Below are 25,827 nucleotides of genomic sequence, written 5' to 3' on the forward strand. Positions count from 1 at the left end.
GTTTCATCCAACTCCTGTAGCTAATGAACTGCCAAATGCAACATATAAGGGGGGCTTCTTATTAAATCGATTGATATTTGGGAGAGTCAAACTTGTGCTTATGAGCAGTATTGGTGTCTGGGACTGTTTTTTTTTTTTCCTGAACACTGCAATGAGGGTGCAGATGGAAAAGGCTAGCATTGCGAATGAATTCTGTGAGGTATAATTCTGAAGCAGATCTATATGCAAAAATTGACAGCCCAGATTCTGGCCTCAATGGTGTTTGCTGGGTATCTCTGTACAGAGCTGAATACCTTGATGGCAAGGTAGCTCTCATGTGATTTCGGTGCATTCTAGGGTTGAACTGGTGGTGTATGATTTCCATGTGATGTAATTCCTACAAAGTCCAAATGATTTATTGTGGATGTTGAAAAAATCAAGATAATGATGCCATTAGGTTAACAGATGAAGTTGTAATCCTGTCTGTACTGTTTTCCAGTCAGAAATCCTTGTGGAAGTAATAATGGGGGATGTGAACAGATCTGTGTGCTGAGCCACAAAACAGATAATGATGGACTAGGTTATCGCTGTAGATGTACACTGGGCTTTGATCTACACATAGATGGACGACACTGTGTTGGTAAGAAAATGTTGTGTGATTGTTGGAAATAACACTATTCCATTAACTCTCCAGTTATTTCTAGAACATCCTTCCTCCCTTCAATAGCTTTGTGGTTCAATATGCCAAGGACTTCATGTTTTTTCCATCACGACTCTTGTTGACAGCTTTAAATATAATCATTTCTGCTGATGTTCATTTCAAGCCACAACAACTTGAACTCACCACCTTTTATAAGCATTTTAAGAGAGTTAGATAAGCAATATTTGTGGATGACTGTATGATTAAGCTCTTAATACTGAAATCAAGCGTGGGTGCTTGCTGATATGCAGATTTTGTATTATTTTGAACAAATAAACCCGCTTTCCTATGCAGTAATGCGCAGATCAGGTTGATCTTCTCCCTCTGAACACATATAGCATGAATAAGAGATAGAGTTTTGGAGCTGTGTGCTTCCATCAACAATCCGCTGCTTCCTGTTTGAGTGCAGAATTGTCACGCATGGGAGAGTTTACCTTGTGTGTTGACAAATTAGGCTGGATATGTTGTCTATAGTTTTATTATTCGGTCATGCATCTGGCCAGCTCAGATATGGTCTGGTTATATGATGGCACCACAAAGCCTGTGAATTGTTTTTTTAATAGATTATTTTAAAGAGGTGAGCACAGAAGATGGTTTCTACTTACACAGAGATAATCTTTTCTGTAAAGGTGTCTTAGGACCACAGTAACAATGGAAGCAGAATACCTGACCACATCACATAATATTCTGGGTTGGGTTTTGTTTTTCTTCTTCAGTTTTTAGGTCTGTGTATATTTATATTCCTATTTTCTCCTTCTTTTCTCTATTTCTAGGCTATTAGTGTTGCCAGAGGAAAATAAAGCTTTACAGTTAATTAATGCTCAATTGTCTCACCTCATGAATAAGTAAAGACTATGTCTGATCTTTTGTTCTGCAGCTGTGCAGCAGTTCCTGCTGTTTTCATCCCAAATGGCAGTGCGGGGGATCCCATTCAATCTCTCCACCCAGGAAGATGTGATCATACCTGTAACAGGGAGCCCTTCATACTTTGTTGGAATTGATTTCTGTGCTCAGGATGAGACCATTTTTTTTTCAGATACAAGTAAAGACATGATCTATAAACAGAAAACTGATGGTTCAGGTGAGAATCATTCTTAGGAACTGTAGAGTAATTGTGGTAAGGAGAGTAGAATATTTATTTCTGAAAAGAAGCACAAAAAGTCACATTGTGAGATATACAGATAAATCTCAGTGTCAGTCCAGTAATTTGGAAGATATTTGTCAAAAATGTTCTAATCATCAAGCTCATTAAGTCTCCTGTTTTTTGACAAACTTGCTGAATCTGTTTGGGAGTGAACTATTTGTAGCACTTCTCACAAATAGCGTTTGTCATCACCAGGCTGGTTATGCAGACCAGTGTGCCTTTAGTAGTATGAAACTGAGTTTCTCTTTTTAATGTCCCTATCTAGAGAGCACGATATTCATTATGGTACTGTAATACAGAAAAAGAGATTTTTGGAAGTTATATTTGTGGTAGAATGAAGAATGTTTCTCTCCAATTTATAACAATGATCAAATATATATTAAGTCAGCATATAGTCTTCTGAGCTGCTTGCTGCCTTGGGTCAGAGTAAGGGCAGACTGCAACTGAGCAGGACTGTACAAAGACCAGGTCAGGTCTGGCTGCTGAGTGGGATGTCCTTTCTGCACTGACCTCAGTGACCTTCATTCATAAAACTCCTCTCGGCATAAACTTAGTGAGCGATTTTTGTCTTGTCTTTGGCTAGTCTTTATTTCTCCTCTTTTGGGTTTGTGCTCCTGAACATACATCTCCTTCACCTGGAGCAAAGGCCTTGACCTCCCCTCACTTATTGGCCTTTGTATTAAGTAGCACAGAAGCAGTGTTTTTACTGAGGGAAAACACTGGTTTTATGAACTGAATATTGCATTAATGTTATTTCCTCTGTTCCTAAACATTTACAATCATTATGTGTGTTATAAATTCTAGGAAGAGAAATCCTGACGGCTAATAGAGTGGAAAGCGTTGAAGATTTGGCCTTTGACTGGATCTCAAAGAATCTGTACTGGACAGACCCTCGATACAGGAGCATTAGTGTGATGAGGCTGGCAGATAAATCTAGGAGAGCTATTGTTCAGAATTTAAATAATCCTCGGTCAATAGTGATTCATCCTGTTATTGGGTAAGTTTAGCTTTGGTTTTTACTTGAAACTATATGAACAAATTTATGGGTTAAGCAGAATTGTTGAGGTTAGATTTACATCTCATTCTGGACTGTTTGAGTTTATGTTCTTTTCCAAAATACCATATCTTTTCAGCTCTCTTGTCTTTATTTTGTTTGTTTTATTCTGGCCTAGGATTCAGCAACCGAAGAAAAGGGTAGAGTGATACAGATTCTACATGAAAGCAGCACTCAAAAGAATTATCTTCAATTTTTTTTTTTTCTTTTACTTCTGTGTGTTGATAATCAGGCAAAAGAACTTTTTCTATTTCTCATCATTGGAGGTTTTCTAAATTATTTTTAATATTCTTGCAGTTCCCAGGTTGCTAACCTTGGTTCCTTTATTTTCTTCTATCTGAATTTCTTTATTTGAAACATATTGGATACTACTGGCTGTATTTCAGATAGACCTGACAATATATGATTCTGTGTACATAAAATGAAGCCATGCTTCTCTTTGTTGGAAATGCTTAATTCAATACTCTGTGTTATTTGACCATGCCAAAATAATGTTTCTTTCACAGCATGGTTCAGCTTCCTGCTGCTATACTACTGAATTTCTTAATTATTGGATATTGAATTTTCATGTTTAGTAACTAAGTATACTATTTTGGAAGTAATCTTGTAAGAATAGTGTTGAACTTGGATTCTTGGGTATTCCAACCTTTTTTGTTTGCTGCTTTGTAAAGTTTTTTAACACTAGCTTCAACTTTTTGACTGTTGGCATAAGTCAAAAGGATCAGGAGAAAATTCTTTGTAATATTCGTGCTTACTTGTAAGTATTACCTGGAAGGTGCACTTTTGCTTGATTCTTTCTCCCTAGCAGTACTTGAATGAAATCCTTAACATTTTTACCAGTTACGGATATTTTATGTCTAAAGGGACAAACCACTATATTTGGGAAGCTGTTGTACACAGAATAAATATTAATCATAGGTACCACTACCAACTCAGGAAATGATCAACATAAAATTGTATTTTTTTTAAGGAATGTGAAGATGTGATACAAAAAAGAATGTCAAAGCTGTTCAAATGTTTGCTCTCTTTAACTGTGTTATATTATTGGGTCTATGTGTCTTCTGACATGTGTCCTTTCAGGTATATATTCTGGACAGATTGGTTCCGTCCTGCTAAAATCATGAGGGCCTGGAGTGACGGATCCCATGCCTTGCCAATCGTGAATACAACGCTGGGCTGGCCTAATGGCCTGGCCATTGACTGGAGGTAAGGACAGCACAGAAGACAGAGACGGTTTTTGAGCAAATGTGGTTCTTCCTTTAAACTGTTAGGGATTAAAAAAAGGAATTGTGTCAAATTGTGTGCACTGATACTTTCATATTGAAGACCTTGATTTTCAATGTGTTGAAAAGCCTGTAAATGTCAGATTTTCTCAAATTCCCTCTCTACACACCCCAATAACCTCTTGTCTGGTTTAAGATGATTATTTGAGAAAATGTTCGTGCTTCCTAATGGCCAGAATATCATTTTAAGAGATAGCACATTTTGATTATTTCTAGTTCTCTAAGGCTTTACTGGGTGGATGCCTTTTTTGATAAAATTGAGCACAGCACCTTTGATGGGCTGGACAGACGGACTCTTGAACGTATTACTCAGATGACTCACCCATTTGGCCTTACTATTTTTGGAGGTAAGTTTGGCATGGAAAAATATCTGTTATTATCACAGATTTTTTTTTTTATGATGGTCTGTGAATATGTGAGATAACATGGTCTTTGTTATACTGCTATTCCTATAAAAAGCACTGCTGAAAGTTTCTGTAAAATACGTATTTAGTATTTGTTGCTTATTTTTAGGACTGTGTTATGTATATTTGTGTTTAAATAATTTGAGGCAGATCAGGTAACTCTTTTAGTGCAATGAGGCAGATATGCTGTACTAATTACAGCTTCCAAAGTGGGCTACTCATACTGGACAGACAAGGTAAATTGCCTCCCTAGAGATGATCAACAATTTCAGGATTTTATTAAATGTATGTAGAGTTTATGACTGGATTTATGTTGTGTGTGAAGAAAGATGTCAGCGTGTGACTTATTTTGATTTTGTGTAAAAATATCTTCAAAAATACTGTAAAATTTTCTGGAAAGTTTTCTTAATCAATGACTTTTAAAATTTCCTTGGAATTTGACATGTCAGTTGCGTCTGTTCTATCTCAATTTAATTGAAATCTGAGAGGGCTTGTGTTTCTAAGTTATGTCTGCTGATGACTGAAGGACTCACTTTGACTGCTTTAGTGATGAAAGTCCTTTTGACTTTTTCATGAAACAGTTACAAAAAATTAATAAATTTAAAGCCTTGCAGTTTGTTTTCTCATGATACTTGATCTGTTATGTCGTATTGGTCTGTAATTGTTATATGTTAAATGTCTTTCACACAGGTTATGCCTATTTCACTGATTGGAGACTTGGTGCAATAGTTCGAGTGAGGAAGTCTGATGGAGGAGAAATGACAATTATCAGGAGAGGCATTAGTAACATTATGCATGTTAAAGCATACGATGCTCATTCCCAAATAGGTGAGCTCTTTTGTTGTACAGGTGAAAGACATGGAACAGGGAATAAAAGACAAAATACCAAGACAGCAGGTTTCCACTCTCCATTTTCGAAATGACTTCACTGAATCATAGCTGACACACAGGGGAGTCAGCACAGACACATGACTTTCACTGTTTTGTGACTCTAGGCAGTTTTCCTCCACCACTTCTGTTACTTTATTTAATAACTTTGTAAAATGAAATGATGATTCCATTGTCTTTTGTGTAATGGTATCACCAGTTACAACCATATATTTCTTTTTTTTCTGGTAGAGGTTTTAGTTCAAGTGAACTATTTATTTTGATGAATTGGGTAAGCATTTATTAGTCAAAATACTATTCTTAAAGTAATCACTGTGCATAAGTCTCTAACTTTCATCTTTTCACTGCTGAATTATATGAAATTCTATGATCTGAAACAAGGGTTTGTTATTGTAGTTAATTTAGTAAAACACTCAATGGACTTAGCAAACGTATGATCAAACCATATGCCAAGGCTCACCACCTATTTGGTGTCAAAGATTGGATCAGCTCTCCCAGCCTTGCTCAGACAACGCTCCTCATTTGTGGCAGTGTGCTTGTTTCCAGACAGTTGCTGAAAATCAGTTGAAATTTAACTGTATGGTCTTGGCTTCCATAAACACTTGTGTCAATTAAGAGTGTATGGAATGAGAGATTTGCTATTGTTACTTACTACTGCTGTTACCGTCAGTGAACTTGACTCTGTTTTGCAGTGTATGCAAAACCAGGATTTGCTATGGCACCTTTTTTTGTAACACAGTCTTTTACAGTTACTATGAACCTTTAGTAGTTCCCAAGCTGTTATCAGTAGTGTATACAGTGATCTTCTCTCTCACTTTTTAAGGCTCTAACTACTGTAATAGAGGAACAAATCCCAATGGAGACTGCAGCCATTTCTGCTTCCCAGTACCAAATTTTCAGAGAGTTTGTGGTTGTCCTTATGGCATGAAGCTGGCTTCAAATCAGCTGACATGTGTTGAAGATCCATCCAATGAGCCCCCCACTTTGCAGTGTGGCTCCTACTCATTTTCCTGCAGTAATGGAAGATGTGTGCCTCAATACTATCAGTGTGATGGTGTTGATGATTGCCATGATAACAGTGATGAACAAAACTGTGGTTCTTTAAGTAAGTAATCCCTTATAATTTACAGTTAGTATTTGTTGTTTGCGGTTCAGAAAGATTGATGGATCAGTCTGATTTTGTTGGAATAAACCCCAATTTTTTTATGGTTGCATCTGTGCACAAATCCTGAAATCTACCTGCAAAATTAGTTTGTGTGGAAAATATTCGGATAACTCATGGGAATATGAGACTCAACACTGGCCACCTAAAGAGTGCACAAAAATATTAATATCTCATTAGTTCTCAAAATTCAATTTACAGAGTAGCAAAAATTTATCTTCTAAAGAAAAAAGTTGTCTTCTTTTTTTTTTTTTTTTTTAATTTGAAAGGTATTGGAATATCACTTATTTTGATGCATGGAGAGGAACAAACCATTGTAATAAAGATAAAGACATTTAAAAAACAGCTCCATAAGAAAAATAACAGATCCATATGCATTGTCTAACCTTCGTCTAAGATTAGAGCAGCACATTTTATTTCCTTTAACATCTGAATAGAAATTTTATGATTTTAATTACATTTGGGCACTTCTGAACTATTACTTACATCTGGATTTTTTCAGTGAAATGGATGAAAAGCACAGTGGCTCATTTCCTGGTTTGACTGTAAAAAGTCTTACACAAAATATTCTGTTGATTGAGTAAAATGAGAGAACAGTGAGATAATGATAGTTGATGAGATATTGAAAAGTTCTTGGCTTTTATTACATATTTGATGCTTCTTTCTTCAGAGTTAATTCTTTCTTTTAAATCACAAACAAGAAAATTGCACATGTTGATTAAAATTTGCTGCTTAATGTGTAGGGCTAACTAGTTTGACAAAGATATAAACTCTATTTCTTATTAGTGGGCTGTTTTAGTATAGCTAGAATGTCTGTTGGGGAAAAAGAAAGTATAAAGCAAATGGCTACTTGAGGTTATTTTTCTTTAGATTGTTTTGAAGTGCTTAACAATTTAGTTTTTTATTGATTCTCACAGTTTAAGAAAGCTGTTCAGCTCTGCAGCATGTTAGCATGACAGACATTTTCATTTAAACAATGTGCATTTTAGAATTTGATGTGTATTTTAGATGTTCTATAAGTATATTAAATGTACTGAATATTCTGGCAGGGAAGGCAAGTTTTGGAAATCTTTACAAAGCATCCTCCTGTTTTGTTTTTTTCTTTAGACAATACTTGTGCTTCATCAGCTTTTACCTGTGCCAGTGGACAGTGTATTCCAGGTCGCTGGCGTTGCGATAAACATAATGACTGTTTTGATGGCAGCGATGAATTGCATTGTCCTACACAAGGACCCACTTCATGCCCTGCAACCCTGTTCACCTGTGATAACAGAAGGTGTATTCCTAGGATCTGGCTCTGTGATACTGATAATGACTGTGGTGATGGCTCAGATGAAAAAAACTGCAGTGAGTATCACAACTGTCCATAAGGCGTGGAAAACTCATCTAATTTGAACTACCAGAGCCAAGTAGAATACAGAAAAAGAATGAAAACAAATAAAAAGGGGCAGCTGTGATAGTTATAATCATGGTGCTGCATAATATTACCCCCTGCAATTTACAGCAAAAAGCAGCTAAAGCTTAGATGTTCTAAGCACTTATTTCATGAGTGATCTCAGTAATGATTAATGGTATAATCAGCTAATCTAGTGTGGAAGATTTTACCAGAAATAAGACAGTAGTTTCTCTATATACTTTCTTTAGCCTTATTTACTGCTAAGTCAAATCTTCTGGGTTGGTTTTTTGCATGAGTCCAAGCCTACATATAACAAACAATTACCTGATACTAATGTATTAGTGCTTGCAGTTTATGTGATTTCTAGTTTCTGCATTACATGCTGCAAGTTAGCGATAGTGTCTTTCTATTGTCTCAGTATTATGCTGATTTTGGAAGAGAGAAAAGAAACACATCTGTGTTTACTGTCCCTCTTAATAGCTTTCGCAGGTACTTGTGAACCCAGGCAGTTTCAATGTCCAGACCATCGCTGTATTGACCCATTCTATGTCTGCGATGGAGACAAAGACTGTATAGATGGTGCTGATGAGCGTGACTGCAGTAAGTGTAATTTTGTTTGTTAGATGCCTCTTTATTGTTTCCTCAGTCTTGCCCCCTCAGAGCTCTTCGGTGACCTCATATTACCAGCTCCAAGATAGCAGAATGCATAATAAACCTATCCATGAATTAACCCTGTTTGTGATGCTTGTTGTAGCATTTTGGTAAGCCCTTTGATACCTAGATTGGTTGCAGAGTGCTGCAGTCTCTTTCCTCTGTTTTCTGTAGATTCCAAAGTCACTGCATTTTCTGTGTCTCCAGGCAGTCATGGTCTTCCATGGAAACTGGACTCCTGTTATTATATCTGACTTGGGCATCTGTAAAAACTTGGATGCAGTCTAGCTCTGTAAACAAAATAAATAACTTTTTTTTTTTTTTTTTTTGTAGTTTATAACTGCAGTGCCACAGAGTTTAAATGTCTAAGTGGAGACCAGTGTATCAGCACTTACTACCAGTGTGATGGTGTTTTTGACTGTAATGATCACTCAGATGAGACCGATTGTCGTAAGTATCTTGATGCTGAAAGAAAAGCTTCAGTTATTAGGTGATGCTTCTGAAAATTTTCTTTATCTGCTATACCAAATAATTGGCACTACCATCCTTAAAACCTCAAAGTTCGTTTTAGGGAAACTCGTCTATAAATTGTTTTTCTGAGCAGAAATTTCAAACACAGTAGGTTGCAGCTCAAGAGTAGATTCATCTGGCAAAGAATAGAGTTTGCATTTGTTTCAGCTCTAATGTTCTGTTTTCCTCGGCACCTCAGTCTCAGGATTTAAAAGTAAATTTAGGAAATCTATTCATCTAGAAAACTGAAAACCTTATATCCATGAGAGTTAGACTGAAACTTTTCCTTGACTAATTTTTTATGTTTAAATTAGTTAAAAAATGTTGCAATCCAGGGCAGTGAAAACTAGTTTCAACAAGCAATTTCATATTGCTTTGGGCACATATATAGATATCAATATGTGCTTGCTCAAAATATAACAATAATTAAATTGCCTTGTTCACCATATTGTAAAGTATGAATTCAATTGGACAGATTCTGAAATGTCATGTAGATTTTCAGACTGTGATTCTATGGCCTGTTGTAAAAGCAACACATTTCTTACTAGTATTCTAACTACTTATGCAAGTGGTCAGTTGAACATAGTGATTTTGCTTCTCTGTCTAAAATCGAAGCAGCTTCTGAACTGTTGAATGTCACTGTTTTAGCGACAAGACCACCAGGGATGTGCCACCAGAATGAATTCCAATGTCAATCAGACGGCAATTGTATTCCTGCTAATTGGGAATGTGATGGCCATCTCGACTGTGCAGATGGCTCAGACGAACATCACAGATGCCCTGCCAGGACCTGTCCTCCATCGCTTTTCCGCTGTGATAATGGCAACTGTGTCCATCATGCATGGATCTGTGATGGTGACAATGACTGCAGGGATATGAGCGATGAGAGAGATTGTCCGACTCAGCCCTTCCGGTGCCCCAGCTGGCAGTGGCAATGTCCAGGTCACAGTATCTGTGTGAATCTGAGCAAAGTATGTGATAATTCTGCCGATTGTCCTAATGGAGCTGACGAATCCCCATTGTGCAGTAAGTTACTGTTCAAGCATCTACCATAGCCTGCTATGTGATACCCCTTCAGAAAGAAATGGAATATTCAGCGTGCAGTATTTAGTGCATCAACATTCCTAGCAGAAATTGTAAGCGCGCTGAAATTAGAGCTCACATTACTAAGTGGAACTTGCTAGCAGTGAAAGGAGACCGTGACGATTACTGATTAGTTCATTAGCTATGTCCAGTCTTGTGCTTTGAACTCTAGTGTGACTTCTACTGACTTCAATATAGGTTTTTATATAACAATATGGGATTGAGTTTTGTGCTCCTGAACACATTCACAAAAGCATTGTATGCTTTAAGTTCAGGTGAAATGTGATTCCGTCCTTAATACTTTCTTTTAAATTTCTAACTTCAAAAATCATGAAGAAGATCTAAAAGCTCACATGTAGCCAGAATTTGTATTTATGTTGATTATGAATTGATTTAAGCATAACCTATTTCTTTCTTTCCTTCCTGCTTCCTTCTCCTCTTTAATCAATACACATTCTCAGATGAACCCCAGCCAGGTATGATTATAAATGATTTTAAATTATTGTTTGTTAATACAGTTTTGGAGTGGTACAGTAAATATTTTAATATTTCTAGCTAATGTTGGAAAATTTCTTATAAAGACTCTTCTGTTTAGCATGCATTTTGTGGGGTTCAGTAGTGCATACTGTTGTTGTTACCTGCCTTTATGTGCATTGTGTGTGTGTTATATTTTGCGTAAGAGCCTCAGTGCAGTCTCACATTGCATGACTGATGATTGTGCGGTCATGTTTTAGCAGCAGTCTTAGGCTAGTAATGCAATTGCAAAGTATTGCATTTAGCATAATAAGCTTTTGTTAATTGCTTATTTCCTTCCCCAACCCCCTTTCAGACCAGGAAAGCTGCTCTGACAATAATGCCGGCTGCACTCATGAGTGTATCCAAGGTCCCTTTGGAGCTCAGTGTACCTGTCCGGTTGGATACCACCTTGCAAATGACTCCAAGACCTGTGAAGATATTAATGAATGTGACCCTCCAGGCTTTTGTAGTCAACATTGCTACAACGAGAGAGGGTCTTTCAGGTGTTACTGTGATGAAGGATACATTCTAGAAACCAATGGAAGGACTTGTAAAGCAGCAGGTGAGGAACATTGATGTCAACCTGAAGAATGGCAATAGTGGCTGGAAAATATCCAGCTTTGCCATTTTCACACTGTTCTCTTTTAAGAGCTGATGTAAACAGCCATTTGAAGTTATTAATGGCAGATGACCTTGAATATTAAAACTGTCAGCTGAGGGGTTAATTGGATAGTGTTATTTCATTGAAATGATATATTTAACCCTGGAATGGTCAAAAGTAATATTCCAGAGAAAAGCAATACTAGGCACCTGTAAGTCTTAGGTTAAAGTTTGCTCTTTGTAAAGTTCAATGATCATGGAGTGTTTAAATCCCAGCCTTTCACAAGACTTACTTGGCGCCTATGCCATACTTTGCTCGTTACTAGTGAGCAAACAACACTGGCTCAGCCCAGCGGGCTATTGTTCTGTATCTCTTATGTAGTACACTGGCAGTATGGAGGATCCATCTACCCAGTGGAACTTGTCACCACAGATTTCCTGGTTTAGGGGTATACTCAGGTTGTGGAACACTCTTGCAATTTACCTGCAGATAAGTTTGGCCTTTACTAATAAAGAATTTCTCATAGTTGCTGTCTTTATGGTTGCTACTCTTCAGTTGTTTTTCCACAGCTTATCAGTGTAAGCTGCTGCACACCAATCCAGCCACAGCAGCTTATGGATTTCCTGTAGTCTGTTTATTCTCCTCTCTGGTCCCCAGGCAGTCTAAATGGGGAAAAAAGAGCAGACTGGCTGAAAAGTAGGAAGAGCCAGGCTGAGTAGAGTGGTACAAAGAACTTTGGGGTTCAAATCAGGACTGGGAACCAAGAGTGGCTTGTGGAGGAACGAGGGTTGGACATAGGCAGCAAGCTGTTTGGACAATGGGGAAGAGGACCCAAGTACAAGACTGGAAGTGAGGAGTCTAGCAGAAAGAGCAAATGATAGAGAAAGGGTGGAGAAAAGCTGAGGTAGATCCAAAAGTCAGGATGGACACATGGGATATGATAAAGTGTCTTGGCCTGAGAGCTGATTTGAATTTGGCCTTTCAATATGTATGTCTAGATACAACAGCTTTGATGCTATAATGCCATGTCAAATTACTCAGTGTTTCTTTTTCTTGCAGAATTACTACTGAATAACTTAGTGGCTTATTTTAATTTCTTTTCCTTTGACAGAGTCTGGGAATCTGCTTTTGCTGGTGGCAAGTCGTAACCAAATAGTTGTGGACAACATCACCTCTCAGTCACACAGTATTTATTCTCTGGTTCGGGATGGGAGGAATATTGTGGCTATTGATTTTGATTCAATCACAGGTCGTATTTTTTGGTCTGATACAACAGAGGATAAAATTTGGAGTGCTTATCAAAATGGGACTGACCGAAAAATAGTAAGTTTCACTAAGTTAGTCTTGTCCCTTTGTTGTGGAGAGAAAATGAAGACACTCTGTCTGCAGTTAGTGAAGGGGAAGAGGGAAATCCATACATAGTAAGAAGAGAGATGACATAGACAAAGTGAAACAACTTCGTAAATACTAAGCCAATATGTCATATAACTTTTTTTAAAAAAGAAAATGGAATGCTTTCAAGAAGCCCTTTTTTTAACATCAGGCTATAAGCTGATTTTCCTGTTAGGAGATGCTAAGTTCTTCAGTAGACCCACTGAAATTAGTAGGGGTGGGTACGTGCTTTGTCAGTGCTTTTAATAGCTATATTGTGACTCATTCTGCATAAGAGAGCTAAAAAATGTTGGAGATTTTGTTCCTCATGTTCTGTATCTATAGAAATGAAAAGTGTAAAAATTTGATATCAACTAGTTTGTTTTCTTCTTTTTTTCTTTTCTTGTTTCTTTCTTGTGTTTTTTGTTTTTGTTTTGTTTTGTTATTAAACAGGTGTTTGACAGTGGTGTCACTGTGACTGAAAGTATAGCGGTAGATTGGGTAGGTCGCAATCTTTACTGGACAGACTTTGTTCTGGAAACAATTGAAGTCTCTAAAATGGATGGGAGCCACAGGACTGTGCTGATTAGTGAAAATGTAACAAACCCAAGGGGACTAGTGTTAGATCCCAGAATTGAGTAAGATTTTTTTTTAATGTTCTGTTTTGAAAAGATGCATATTTTATGATGTAACCATATTCAAATTTGAGATATGCCCAAATTCTATTGTAATTGTAAATGATAAGTGGAAAAGAAAACTTAAGACAATTTTTTAAATGGTGTGTTTGCAGAATTGATTTAATATTTAAAGTAATGGTAATTATTTGTAATCTGTTGCTATGTCTCACTGTAACAATGTTGTTTTTTGGTTGGTTGTTTTTTTTTTTTTTCTGGTGAAGCAGATTTTCTTACATTTGCTTCCTAGTTAAGAATTTTTAATTCAAAATTCTGATGTATTGTCAGTTGGTGGTATAACACAAACTTGCATGTAAAATAATGTGGTATGCCTGCCTGGCAAGGAGCAGGCTCCTTCATAGCCCCAAGTCTAAAATAGTTATCTATACAATATTAATGTGATTACTTTCAGAGAGCGAGTGGCATAGAGTAAATGGAATGTTTTAATTTGAAATCATAGAAATATTAATGTACACATTTCTACAGCCTTGAACTCTGTTTACTGCCAGCCACGTGGGGCTCTTCAGGTGTAGCACTGTTTACATTATCAATGCATGCCTGTAAAAGTACAAACCCATATCAAATTCTTATTTAGCAACTGGAGAGTCAGATTATAATCACTGTTGAAAACCAGTGATAACAGTAGCTTCTATATACTGCTATTATTTACAAATAAAAACAGCAGCAGAAGTGTTGAAATAATTTTTGCAACAGAACTTATGGTTATATCTTAAGTAAATAATGTTGCTGAAATGAATAATTTCAGTGTTATTGTGTAGGACTTTTCTTAAAAACATGATGTCTGTTCTTTGGCTAATGAGTCTTCGTTAATGTTTCTCAATAGGCAACTAGTTGTTTTTCAGATTGATAACCATGAGTTGCTTTTTACAGTGCTCATGTAATGTTCTGGACTGACTGGGGCCAAAACCCTCGAATTGAAAAAGCCAGCATGGATGGCAAGATGCGAACAGTTATTATTAACAATAAAATCTACTGGCCCAATGGACTGTCCATTGATTACCCAAATAAACTTCTCTATTTTGCTGATGCTTATCTTGATTATATTGATTTTTGTGATTACGATGGAAACAACAGACGACAGGTGCTTGCAAGTGATCTGGTAAGACATTAATAAAAAACCATTGTTTTCCTGTGTCCTTGCTGATAGTACTTTAAAACGTATTTGCACTGTCTTAGACTTGGATGTATTTTTCTTCAAAATGCTTCGGTGAAGTGCATATGAAGTATTTTAGCTGTTTCCTACAAGCGGAAAAAGAATTGCATATCTTATTCACATTCTCTCGAGATCTTCAACAGAACCTGGAGCTGAGTGTAGATATAGTGCTTTAGATCTTTCCTATTTGTTCTGTCTGCATGCAAGAAGTCTAAAGATGACATCTGACACTGCTGCCTTGCTGCTGCATTTGCTGTAGGCAAATTAAGTACAAAAAACTTGGAACAGCTTTCCCCAGTCACCCTCTGTGAGCAATGATTGCTGCTGTTCTTGACATCAGTGAGGGGTTTTGTGCTTCCAGGACTTGTTGGTGAATACCATCCCTCTGGGATGCTCCCTCCCAGTGACGTGCTGCTGGCAGCCTGTACCACTGGCCCTGTGCCAGCACCAGAGTTCAGATGCTCAGCTGGTACACACAAGCTGGTATAAATAACCACATGTATATTATCAAGAATTGAACCTTGGGGCTTTTATTTTTGGCCAGAGAGACAATTCTTGTGAAATAGGAGCTGATACAATCTTTCTTGCCCTACCCCTGGTTTTCTGAAATTTAGATAACCCACTTTCTTAGACTGTCTGGTAAATTTTAGGGAGCTTATCAGAGATGCAAAGTCTTTACAGGTCCATAAGTCCCACAAGACGTTTTATCTCATGCCCTTGAAAATCTACAATTTGGTCTTTATCTGTTGGTGCCATGTGTTCTGCCCTGTGGTTAGACTGCTCTGTTAATTCCTCATGCTGTATATCTCACACTGCCTATTTAGCGTTTTCATTAAAAAAAAAATCTATATTTCCCCAGAATTAATGTCTTGTTGTTAGGCAATAGATGGTATTTCATATTATTTTGTTGAAAAATATCTTTTGAGACATAGCTGCTTTTTTAAAAAACAAAATTAAATTATGTTCAGCTCTGTTACTTCATTGCATGCTTTTTATATACAAATCTCCAGAACTAAATTGCTAAACATGCTTGCCTTTTAGATATTGCAGCATCCACATGCTTTAACTATCTTTGAAGATTTTGTGTACTGGACTGATCGATATACTAATCGAGTAATTCGGGCCAATAAATGGCATGGAGGAAATCAGACAGTTATGATTTATAACATTCACCAGCCTTTGGGGCTTGTGGCAGTCCATCCTATAAAGCAACCCAATGGTAAGTTTAGCAAATCAACTTTGATAATTACAAAAATAAGCCATGCAGCAGTGTCATGTGTGGGTACTCCTGGAATCAGTCTTGCCAGCTGGGTTAGAGTGAGTGAATAATTCCTGCTACTGACTTGCAGCTGAGGGTCACTTTAGCCTGTCCAACCTGGTGTTCAGGAAAAGTAACCTGGGCAGCATGTAAACATAATGAATAACCAGAAAGAATAACAGGAAAGTAGTGTGTGCCATGTATTAGAAAATTGGAGCATTTTTGGAAAGCATTTTAATTTAAAAAAATTGTCTCTGGCATACCAGACTCAATTCCATATATGTTAATAATATATTTCTTTAGACAAGGTTACTGTCATCAGCCTTCTCTGAAAACACTTCTGCATTGTTTTACTTAATGAAACAATAATAATAAATAAACCCCTTCATTGCATTCGAGTCCTCCCTGAGATAATATGCAAGTGATCTTTTGCAGCTGAAAGACTGTAAAGAAAAAAAAAAAGGTGTTTTTTCTTCCTGTTAGGTAGAGTTTTCTTCCAAATCAGACTTTTTCTTATTTCATGGCATGACTTGAAGGCTGGGAAATATATTGACATGAATGTTGTCTTTCGTTTTCTGCTATGTTTCTTGTGTATGGAGTGTTTTTGATTGATAAATACTATAATGACCTACATTTTTTTTCTTGAAAACTTTCATACCAGGGAGAGATGCAGACACTTGCATCTAAGTAAGGTGCTAATAAATTCAGCATTAGAATTGTTTTGGAACAAAACCTTCCTCAGTCATGTTCACAGCTAAGGCCACTTAGCACTCTCACTGCAAATTGTTCAGTCACCAGAGGGTACCAAGAATTTATACATCATAGTTCTGGTTTAAGAGGTTTTATTTTGCAACCCAGAGTTTAAAAAACTTTCTACTGCTGGTGGAGAAAATTGTTCTTCTTCATTATATTAAATGAGTACCTTTAATGATTTTTCATTTTGAATTGTTCATTGTACTCTATGTGGCCAGATAGAGAAGAGAATAAAGCACTTGCAAAATAGCAAAACATGCTAAGGTTTACAAATGTAGAAGTAATTATTTGCTGATTGTAATTCCAGATGCAGTATTAAAACTGTCATCTGCTTTCCTTTTTTGTAAATCATTAGATCTTGCATCAACTAGAGTTTAGGTTTGTTTTACTGATTAGATGAATAATTTTCTTAGAGTTTGAGTTCTGAGTTTATGCCATTGTTTTATTTTCACCTTGTTAATTTGTTTTCAATTCTTGTTCATTTTTATATTAGGAAAAATAGTGTAATTTCCTGGAACTTCCAAGCTTCTTAGACTAAGGCCTGCTGCAATTGCAAAGGACATACTCAAAATCTGAATTTTATTTTCTTATAAAGATTGGTCATCCTAAAAAGCCCTCTTTAGCCGCAAGTTCATAGAAGTGATCTAAATGGTTGAATTTTAGTGTATAGCAATAACAGCAGCCAGTAGACACCTTCTTCACAGTCTTTTTTACATTTTACAGGCTTAGACTGACAAAGTGATCCAAGAAATTATGCATTGAACTCCCACTACCTTTGAACAGATATAGGCAACTATTTTATCTTTTTAGCTTTCTCCAAAAAGCTTGTCTAAATAATTTATATTCCCCATCTAGAAGGGTTATATTGATAAAACACTAAAAATCCTGCAGGATCCTGCTACAGCTAAGCAAAGTTTGAAAAGGAGTTTGAAAGATTTTCTGTGATGCAAAAAATTGAAGAGACCACTCTGATAACTGTACTGGGTTTACATGAAAAATTATGTTCTGTTATGAATATATGGTATTGCTTGTGGTTCTTGGAAATAACTTGATTTAATTTTAAGGAAATAGCAAAACTAATGGCTTGATATTATCAGGAGCAATGACATTGAATATTCTTGCCAGCCACTCATATTGTTACAGTTGCTAATACTTTCGGTTTTCTTTTCAGGTATCAATTCTTGTGCCTCATCCCCTTGTAGCCACCTCTGCTTGCTTTCTTCATCTGGACCACTTTTTTTTTCCTGTGCTTGTCCTTCAGGATGGATGCTTTCTCCTGATAACAGAAACTGCATGAGAGGTAAGGCAGTAATAATGAGATGAAAAAAAGGCCTGACACTGTCAAATCCATCCCTCTGTCAGACAAAAAGCATACTTCAGATATGTGGGCTGCTGCTCACAAAATCAAAGTTTGCCATTGCAGGCAGACTTCATCCAGGAAGCATGGAATGTACTTGGCCTGAAGGTCTGGAGCCAGGTTCTGGAAAGAGCTTGGAGATTCAGATGCTTCATTTGGGGAAAATGGATGAACTCAATTTTCTTTTAAGCACTTTAAAGAAGCCACATTTTAAAATTTCTCAATGTATTGAGTGTTTTGCTGTTGGAATACATCTGGACAGAGCTTAATATCAGTAAAGAATGAAAATGTACTCTGACAGAATGTTGTCCTTCTCATTATAAATATTCAGCCTGGAAACCTGTTTTTAAGAGTTGCAATTGTAAGAATGTCAGGTTACAGGACTAGAAGGGACTTTCTTAGTTACTCAAGTCTGTTTCCTTCTTGTCCTTGCCTACCTTATCACATGTCCCCTTTCACCAGTCAAGGTCCCGTCTAAGATTAATTTGGTTTCTTGACCAAATTACTTATCGAAGTCACAATTATGATATTTGGAAACCTGATTTTCTGTTCAAATACAGTCTTTCCCCAGTTTATGCCTGTTTCTTATGCCATTTCTGTCATTCAGGCTAAATTGCATCACTAGTTTTCCATCATCCCTGCTATATGTTCTGTTGTATATTTTTGACGTGACCGTCACATGCTTTCTCAGCCTGTATTTTGCTAAGAAGTTAGTCACAATATTTTATTTTCCTCTAATGAGGAGATATGCTCTCCCTGTTCCTCATCACTTTCTTCAGCCTATCTGAACTAATGCATTTTGGAATTCAGATCAAAATTTCACAGCTTGAGCTTTTTCTCCTCTCCAGTGTAAAAAATTAGTATGCCAAATGCAGGAGGTCTAGAAACACAGACTAAAATTACAGATGCTACAGGCAATACAGCTGTAACAGAGCTAACCTTTGCAAACAAAGCTTCATATCAAAAAGTGCCCCTGATCTTCCTTGGAACAGTCCACAGACATCAATGATTTTGTAAAAATCATTTAGTCAATTAATATTTTTAAAAAGTCACAAAAAATTCATATTACTGGCAGGCAGCTTGTGACCAGAAATTTGGCCAGATTAATTTAATCAGATAAAGCATTCATTATTAATTTCTCCATCAGTTGTACAGATATAAACTGTGCTTTGGTGCCTCCCTAATAAGGAAACTTCAAATCATTAAAATTTAAGTAGAAATTATCTTTGGGATGAGCTGACACTAGAAATCTCCGTTAGTCAAAAGATGCTGAAAAGGTTTTAAAACTATCTACATTTTAAGAGCCATAACATGCTGTTTTGCTGCTTGATACTGAGTACGTGTTCTTTGAAGACCTGTGTTGCAATCACATTTTTCTTAGCAGCAGTAAGAGAATTAACAATTTATGTAATTTGAAAGGAAGTGTGAGTTTGTTTAATCTATTAAAAACAAGATGGATTCTTTTAGAAATCTGTACTGGTTTTAGTATGAGCAGGCTTATAGAGGGATCGTGATGAAAGCGATGGAACAAGGCAGTGATGAAGCACATGCATGTGTAGAGTCCGGCCACTGAAAAGAGCTGTTAATGGTTCTTGTCTTTACTTCCCACATGTTGCAAAGTTCCCTGGGTCTACTTAGGTACAGTGTGGCCCTTTCATAAGTTACATAATTAGTTAATATCATTTGTGTAATAGAGAAATAGAAATATCTTTCTGTGAAGTACAATTAATTTAAGTGGCGTGGGCTTATTTTTTCTTTTTAGATGGAACTTACACATTTAAAACAGTATGTAAAAAAAATCTACATATTTTGGTAATTTTTAAAAGAATGTTTGCTGAAGGTCAGCACAGCAGAAAAAGTTATTAAAAATAGGCTGATTCCTTTAATGGTAAAAGATTTTAATTATTGCTAATAATTACAAAGGAATAGGCATTTGCCATTTATTTTCTAATATTTACTACTATTCTTGCTGTTCATGTTTACTTTAATAGGCCAGCAAAAACTTTCAGAAGAAAGATTCAGAACTAAGCTGCATGCATTTGGTTGCCCAGTGTCTCTACAAAACAATGATATTGCAGGTCTCTGCCTGCTTAGTTTGTGTATTAAATACTGCTAACTACATGTTGATGGAATGACATTGGTTCTAGGATTGCACAATTTCTAGCTTTACATAAGATGAAGAATCCTAATTTTATAAGATTGCCTTTGCACTTACTTTACTTTAAACTGCTTTTCAGGTTGGTATTAAAGATGGTAATGTAGCAAGCCAGCTTGGAAACAAAGCAAGACATCTGTGTATATTAAAATATTGTATTAATATGATAAATTTGCATATTTAATATAACAATACATGAATTTTCGTTTGTCATGTAATCATGCATTAAGTTTAAAAATTGCAGAAGGTATATTAATGTCTATCTGGTGAAGCTATAGGGAATTCATATGTGTATAGCTTAGCAAATTTGCTCTATTGTGTATTACACAAAGGAGGAATAACCAGACTATAGATTTGCATGGGTGTTAAACTTAAAGGAAGCAGTCAGCAAAAAATTTTCTGTAGAACATGATTGCTTTAAATGAGCCTATCAAACTTCAAAAGTACAAACAGTCTAGCCCAGAGAATTCACATATCTGTATTTCAGCAGGATTCAGTAGTGTTGGATTGTGTGCAATCAGAAAGGGGATAATGACTCCAGGTCTTGTATGCATTGGAACAATTTCACATGAATTTAGCAGCTCCTTGCAAACATTTGATAGAAGAGCACTGGTGTGTCACATTCTTAGGAAGGAAAAAAAATGAAAGAAGTCCAAGAAATCTGCAGGCAGGGCTAGCTATATGTCTTCAGGGAATCATTTGCCAAAATATGACTTCTGTGCTGAGACAAATGATATGTAAGCTTCTGCCAAATTCGACAAATAGTTCCAGCTGCCAGAGAGAAATATGGAGAATGATTTTTGAGACGTGCAATGATGCTGTGGTTTGTGGTTTTTCATGTCAAAATTTTCACTGCAATATTATATGAATGTATTAAACAGCTAGTGAAGAAAATCAAAACAAACAAACAAAAAACCCCCCAAAAAAGGTCTTTGATCTATTATAAGAGAGGAAATTGCTACCTTCTATACAGCAGCAGCCTAATTCCCTACCAAGTGGTAGCTTTACCTATGGAGAGAAGAGACTAGAATTTGTTCTCCAGGGCAAAAGCTCAAGGAAGAGGGGAGCTGGTGTTCAGGAGGCTCTCTTCCCCTGCTCCCTAGCAGATGAGAAATGAAATTGCTGACTCACATTCTACAGGTCTCCAATGCATGTTCTCAAATGACCTGACTAGATTGCCTTTGTTAGTAAGATTTAAGCACAAGGGTACAAGCTTGCCTGCTAGAAGTAAGTATAATGTAAAGGAGTATGTCTGCTCTCTTAGAGATAAAACAAGAGAACACAGTGCTGCAATTATGTATAATAATAAAGATGAGCAGTTGCTGCTGTGACCTTGTATCTTGCTTGTGAGTCCTGCTCAGCAGAAATTAGAACACATCTAAGGAATGTCCTGTTGAGTGCTCAGAGCTTTGTCCTGTGGGTTCCCGTTCTCAGAGGTTTGAAGAGGCTGCTCAGAGCTTCTTCTCTCAGCCAGCAGTGAGGGATCTTGCCTCATTACTTGCTCTTTCTCAGAATTTACTTGCACATGCATTCTTGTTGCACAGTGCTGAAACTTTAAATGTACAGCAATTACAATAACCGATAACCTCACTCCTAGTGAGGGAATGAGTAGGTGGTTGGAAAGTATCACTGGTAACATTCAACCATTCCCAGCATCAGGGACTTCTGTGTGGGAGAGGGGAAGTATATCATGATGCCATTTATTTGATCGGAAACAACTCTAAATTACATTATATTTTTTCACAGTTGAACATCCTTTCCTTATTGCTGTAAGAGATAATATAATTTATGGAATTTCTCTGAACCCTGAGGAGAAGACCAATGATGCTATGGTTCCAATAGCAGGAGTTCAAAATGGTGTCGATGTTGACTTTGATGACTCAGAACAGATGATTTATTGGGTTGAAAATCCGGTAAGTTAGTATTTGTGTTCAAAATGTGCATTAAAATTAGACTTTTTTATTTTAAAATAATGTTTTTGACTGAAATATATTAGCCTGTCAGGTAACAATTTTGATATATATATAATTGAAAGAAATGCAAGTTGAGGTTGTTCTGGTTTTTTGGAAGGGTTTTTGTTCGACTTCCCAGGATAAGATAAAGAAGCTTGATCTCTTTTGTAAATTAGTTTTCGTCTTTTTCAGCTGCAGTATTTGATTAATGTGATTTCTGGCTCAGCCAGAGACACAAACAGGAAATATCAGAAAGCACTGACAGAACGATACTCTCAGCCCGTTGCTGTAGTTCACTCTTCTCTGTTGATTTAGAACTTAGTTCTGCAAACACAACCAGAACACATCTCCATGGCAGCATTACATTGGACACGGTGGCACTAAAGATTACGATGAAAACACGTGCATCTAGTCTGAGTGCTTAATGAAGTAAGATAGTAGAGGGGCATCTTTTTCGTTAAATAGAAGGTGGTTGCAGATTCACAAAAGTTTCCAGGTAGCTCATATGAAACTTATAGGTCGAAGAAATAGTTTGAACTAATTTTAATAGCTGAGTATAATTGTTTGACTGAGCATTTTTAATGGTTGTCCTTGCTGATCTAAGAGATGCTGTGTCTTCCCTAAGGCTAACTTGCCACAAAAAATTCCCAATTTTTGCATCATGAACACAAAAAAAAATCTGTGGAAGTCTGGGAGATGGTTGTGGTGGGAAACTGCAGATTCAGCAATATATGTGTTCACTCTTGGAAACATTAAAGCAGTTATTTTTTCAAGGAAAGCAGAGCTTACGTTTGGAGAAATATCGTGGTAGATAAGGAGATTTCCATAGTTATGTTTTACAGAAATCACACTAACTGGTTACCTTTCATCCATACGAGATTTAAGTGTTTTGTTTGTTGTTTTGTTATGTTGTTTGTTTCTTTTTTCCTCCAACCCATTTCCCTTATGTTTTGTGGGTTTCAATTAAAAATAAGTTCAAAAATCACTAATTTTAGAGGCTTTTCTGTGTCGCTTATAAAGGAATTATAATTTATTTAGTTATTTATTCTTCTAAAATGTTTCATTCCCATGAATTATTTAAATAGACCTATTTAAGCAAACCTTTCCCCAAGAAACTAGGTAAATATTCAGGAATCTATTTGATCCTCCACGCAGTCTGAAAAAATGTTCTCGACAGGTCTCAGCCAGCAGATAGAGCTGAGCGGGGGGCCCTGGGCTGTGTGGGGGGCCCTGAGCTGATGTGTCCCCTCACACCGCGGGAAAGGGAAGCGCTGGTGCAGGCCAAGTGCTGGGAAGTTCTTGAGCTCCAAATGCCTGACTGTGGGCTGTGTCCCTGTCTATAACCCTGGCCTGCGGGTCTCAGGTTGCTGCTGCTCCCAGAGCTGAGACACCCATGTCAGTCCTGGCTTGCCCTCTGAAACAAAGAGAGGAAAGAAGCAGACTAACCCCTGACCCTACTGACCACTTCTCCAAAGGGCTTAATAGTGTGTGGTAGCTGTTGATATTCCAATTCTGCATTAATACTAGTTGTGAAAAATTTGTGTGATGATACGCAGGATTTCTGCAGAACTCCCGTAAAACTGACACGGCCTGAAGAAAGCTCAGGAAGGCAGCTAGAGGAACCACTTCAGACCTTTATCTGGCTTATCTCTCTGTTTCGTGCTTGTTTACATCATGCTTTAGCATCACACACTGTAGCTAATACCATAGAATCTGCAAGTGATAAGCCGTCATTTTGAGGGTTACCCTTACAAAGAAAGCTGCAAGGATAATCTTGGTCTCAGTTCCTGTTATTACAGCTTATTAAAAATGTGCTTCCTAAGTATTTATGCGTGGAGAGAATACTATTTTCCTTTGCTAGATTTCAGGTGTATTCAAGATGGTTAACTGATGTATCCTGATAAAAATCTTTTGATAATGAAATACAAATTACAGAAGTGTGATTGTATTTAGCTTAAATATATACAGTTCAACCTTATATAATATAGTAATTTTATTTCTGTTGATCAGGTTTTGGTTGGTGAATGCCTCTTTACACTGGATAATTATGAGTTACAATAATATTTTTACTATGTTTATGCATTGAGCATACAAAAATACATTTCTCTCTACTGGATTTTCACTTTGCCAAGAAAAGATTGTATTATAAATAAGTGCTTGTGCAGTTGGAACTAAAGAGTGTTTTCTCCTCTTGACACTTCTTCACTTTTGTTAACTTTTTTTTTCCCAAGGGTGAGATTCACAGAGTGAGGTCAGATGGAGCCAACAGGACAGTTTTTGCTCCAGCAGCAGTTATTGGTGCTCCTATTGGTCTGGCACTAGACTGGATATCTGCAAACCTGTATTACAGTAACCCAGGGACACAGTCAATTGAGGTAAATATTTAAGAGGGACAATTGGAGAGTAAGAGCCTAGATTTTTCACTGCTGTATATACAGGTAGAAATTAGTAATGTTTTTTTAAGTGAAAAACTGAAATTAGATTTATTTAAAAATACAAACAGCCTGTAGAAAAATAGTTTACAAACTTGAAGAGATAAACCTAAATTTGGGCATAGTAAAAAAGATCGAAAGCAGTATATTCTGGGAACTTTATTTGTACGTTTTTTTTTTTCCATTCAAGTCATTAGGCTTCTGGTGTTTGACACACAACCCCTCTGATTGGTAGAATTACTATTACTATTACTGATCTCGCTTCAAATCAATGATCCCAATGCAGTGCCTCTGATAGTAAAGGAATGTTGCCATCAAATGCAGTAAGATGGACTGCCAAATACTTTGATATCATATTAATGCAGCTTTCTGGGGACTAGGAGTCTGATATTATGTGAAGGATAAAACTGCCATTTAGCTTAGGGAAATAGAGGATAAGCGATATATAATAACAGTAATGACTATGAATAAGCCCAGTTATCCATGTCTTCATCCCAAAATATAGATACATACTATTAAAGTAAAAGGCAGCTAATTTAACCAAAAAAGTAATACTTTCTAAATCAACATTTCATCAACCTGTTCAGCCTGTAATACTTTCAAGATATTATGAAAGCTGAAAGATTAACTATTTTTATACTTAGGATGGTTACATGTTAACATGGGCAGGTTCTGAGCTGCAAGCAGCTCATTCAAGGGGTGCAATTTAGAGACGGGAAATGGTCAGAGTACAGAACAATCTGCTTTTTCTTCCTAGTGCTTGAGAGACTCTTCAACTCCCTATAGATTTAGGCTTACTTCCTTTAATTTGAAAATCTATCATAAATTCTGTATTGCATGCCCTGATGAGTTCAATGTTTGTGTAGGTCCTGAAGCTGCATAGTGATGTAAAGTACAGGAAAACACTGATTACCAATGATGGCACCTCTCTGGGAGCTGGCACACCGATTGGTTTGACAGTTGATCCAGCAAGAGGGTAAGTTTCCAAAATTTCCGTTGTCTTTGCACATGAGTAAGTTTTCCACATTTTTCTTAATTTTTAGGGTCTTCGGCTTCCATCCTTGATTTGACCTGGTTTTGGTTTTTTTTTCATATTTGTGCAGAATATGTTTACTATTTTTGAGCCCTAGAGAATAATTGCATGGCTTCATAAACTGCTGCATAGTTGTTCATTCTCCTTAATTTAACATATATGTTAAAATTGTTTAATCTCAGAATATTATGATTGTGAAAAAAATCTCTGAAAAATGGTAACCCAGAGTAAAGAGAATTCTAAAGTCTTTCTTTATAAGATATTATAAATATCTTGTGATGTCTGTCTTGAGGCCTG

General features: G+C 36.7%; 1 protein-coding gene across 2 annotated transcripts in view; it reads left to right on the forward strand.

Moving 5' to 3' along the window:
• Positions 1–25,827, forward strand: part of LRP2 (LDL receptor related protein 2) — a gene marked incomplete at both ends in the record, with an annotated part of 118,198 nt that overhangs the window by 39,818 nt on the left and 52,553 nt on the right. For both annotated transcript variants that reach the window (XM_082056654.1, XM_082056655.1), the window contains 20 exons: positions 479–619; positions 1,557–1,760; positions 2,628–2,820; positions 3,958–4,083; positions 4,377–4,507; positions 5,255–5,392; positions 6,276–6,557; positions 7,722–7,961; positions 8,491–8,610; positions 8,995–9,111; positions 9,820–10,197; positions 11,084–11,332; positions 12,483–12,694; positions 13,196–13,380; positions 14,308–14,536; positions 15,632–15,809; positions 17,773–17,901; positions 21,860–22,026; positions 24,297–24,440; positions 25,364–25,473. In XM_082056654.1, the coding sequence (XP_081912780.1) occupies positions 479–619; positions 1,557–1,760; positions 2,628–2,820; positions 3,958–4,083; positions 4,377–4,507; positions 5,255–5,392; positions 6,276–6,557; positions 7,722–7,961; positions 8,491–8,610; positions 8,995–9,111; positions 9,820–10,197; positions 11,084–11,332; positions 12,483–12,694; positions 13,196–13,380; positions 14,308–14,536; positions 15,632–15,809; positions 17,773–17,901; positions 21,860–22,026; positions 24,297–24,440; positions 25,364–25,473 (3,673 nt within the window). The remainder of the gene's footprint in view (positions 1–478; positions 620–1,556; positions 1,761–2,627; positions 2,821–3,957; positions 4,084–4,376; positions 4,508–5,254; positions 5,393–6,275; positions 6,558–7,721; positions 7,962–8,490; positions 8,611–8,994; positions 9,112–9,819; positions 10,198–11,083; positions 11,333–12,482; positions 12,695–13,195; positions 13,381–14,307; positions 14,537–15,631; positions 15,810–17,772; positions 17,902–21,859; positions 22,027–24,296; positions 24,441–25,363; positions 25,474–25,827) is intronic.

Source organism: Streptopelia decaocto (genome assembly GCF_964273445.1).
Source record: "Streptopelia decaocto genome assembly, chromosome: 6".
Taxonomy (NCBI): Eukaryota; Metazoa; Chordata; class Aves; order Columbiformes; family Columbidae; genus Streptopelia; species Streptopelia decaocto.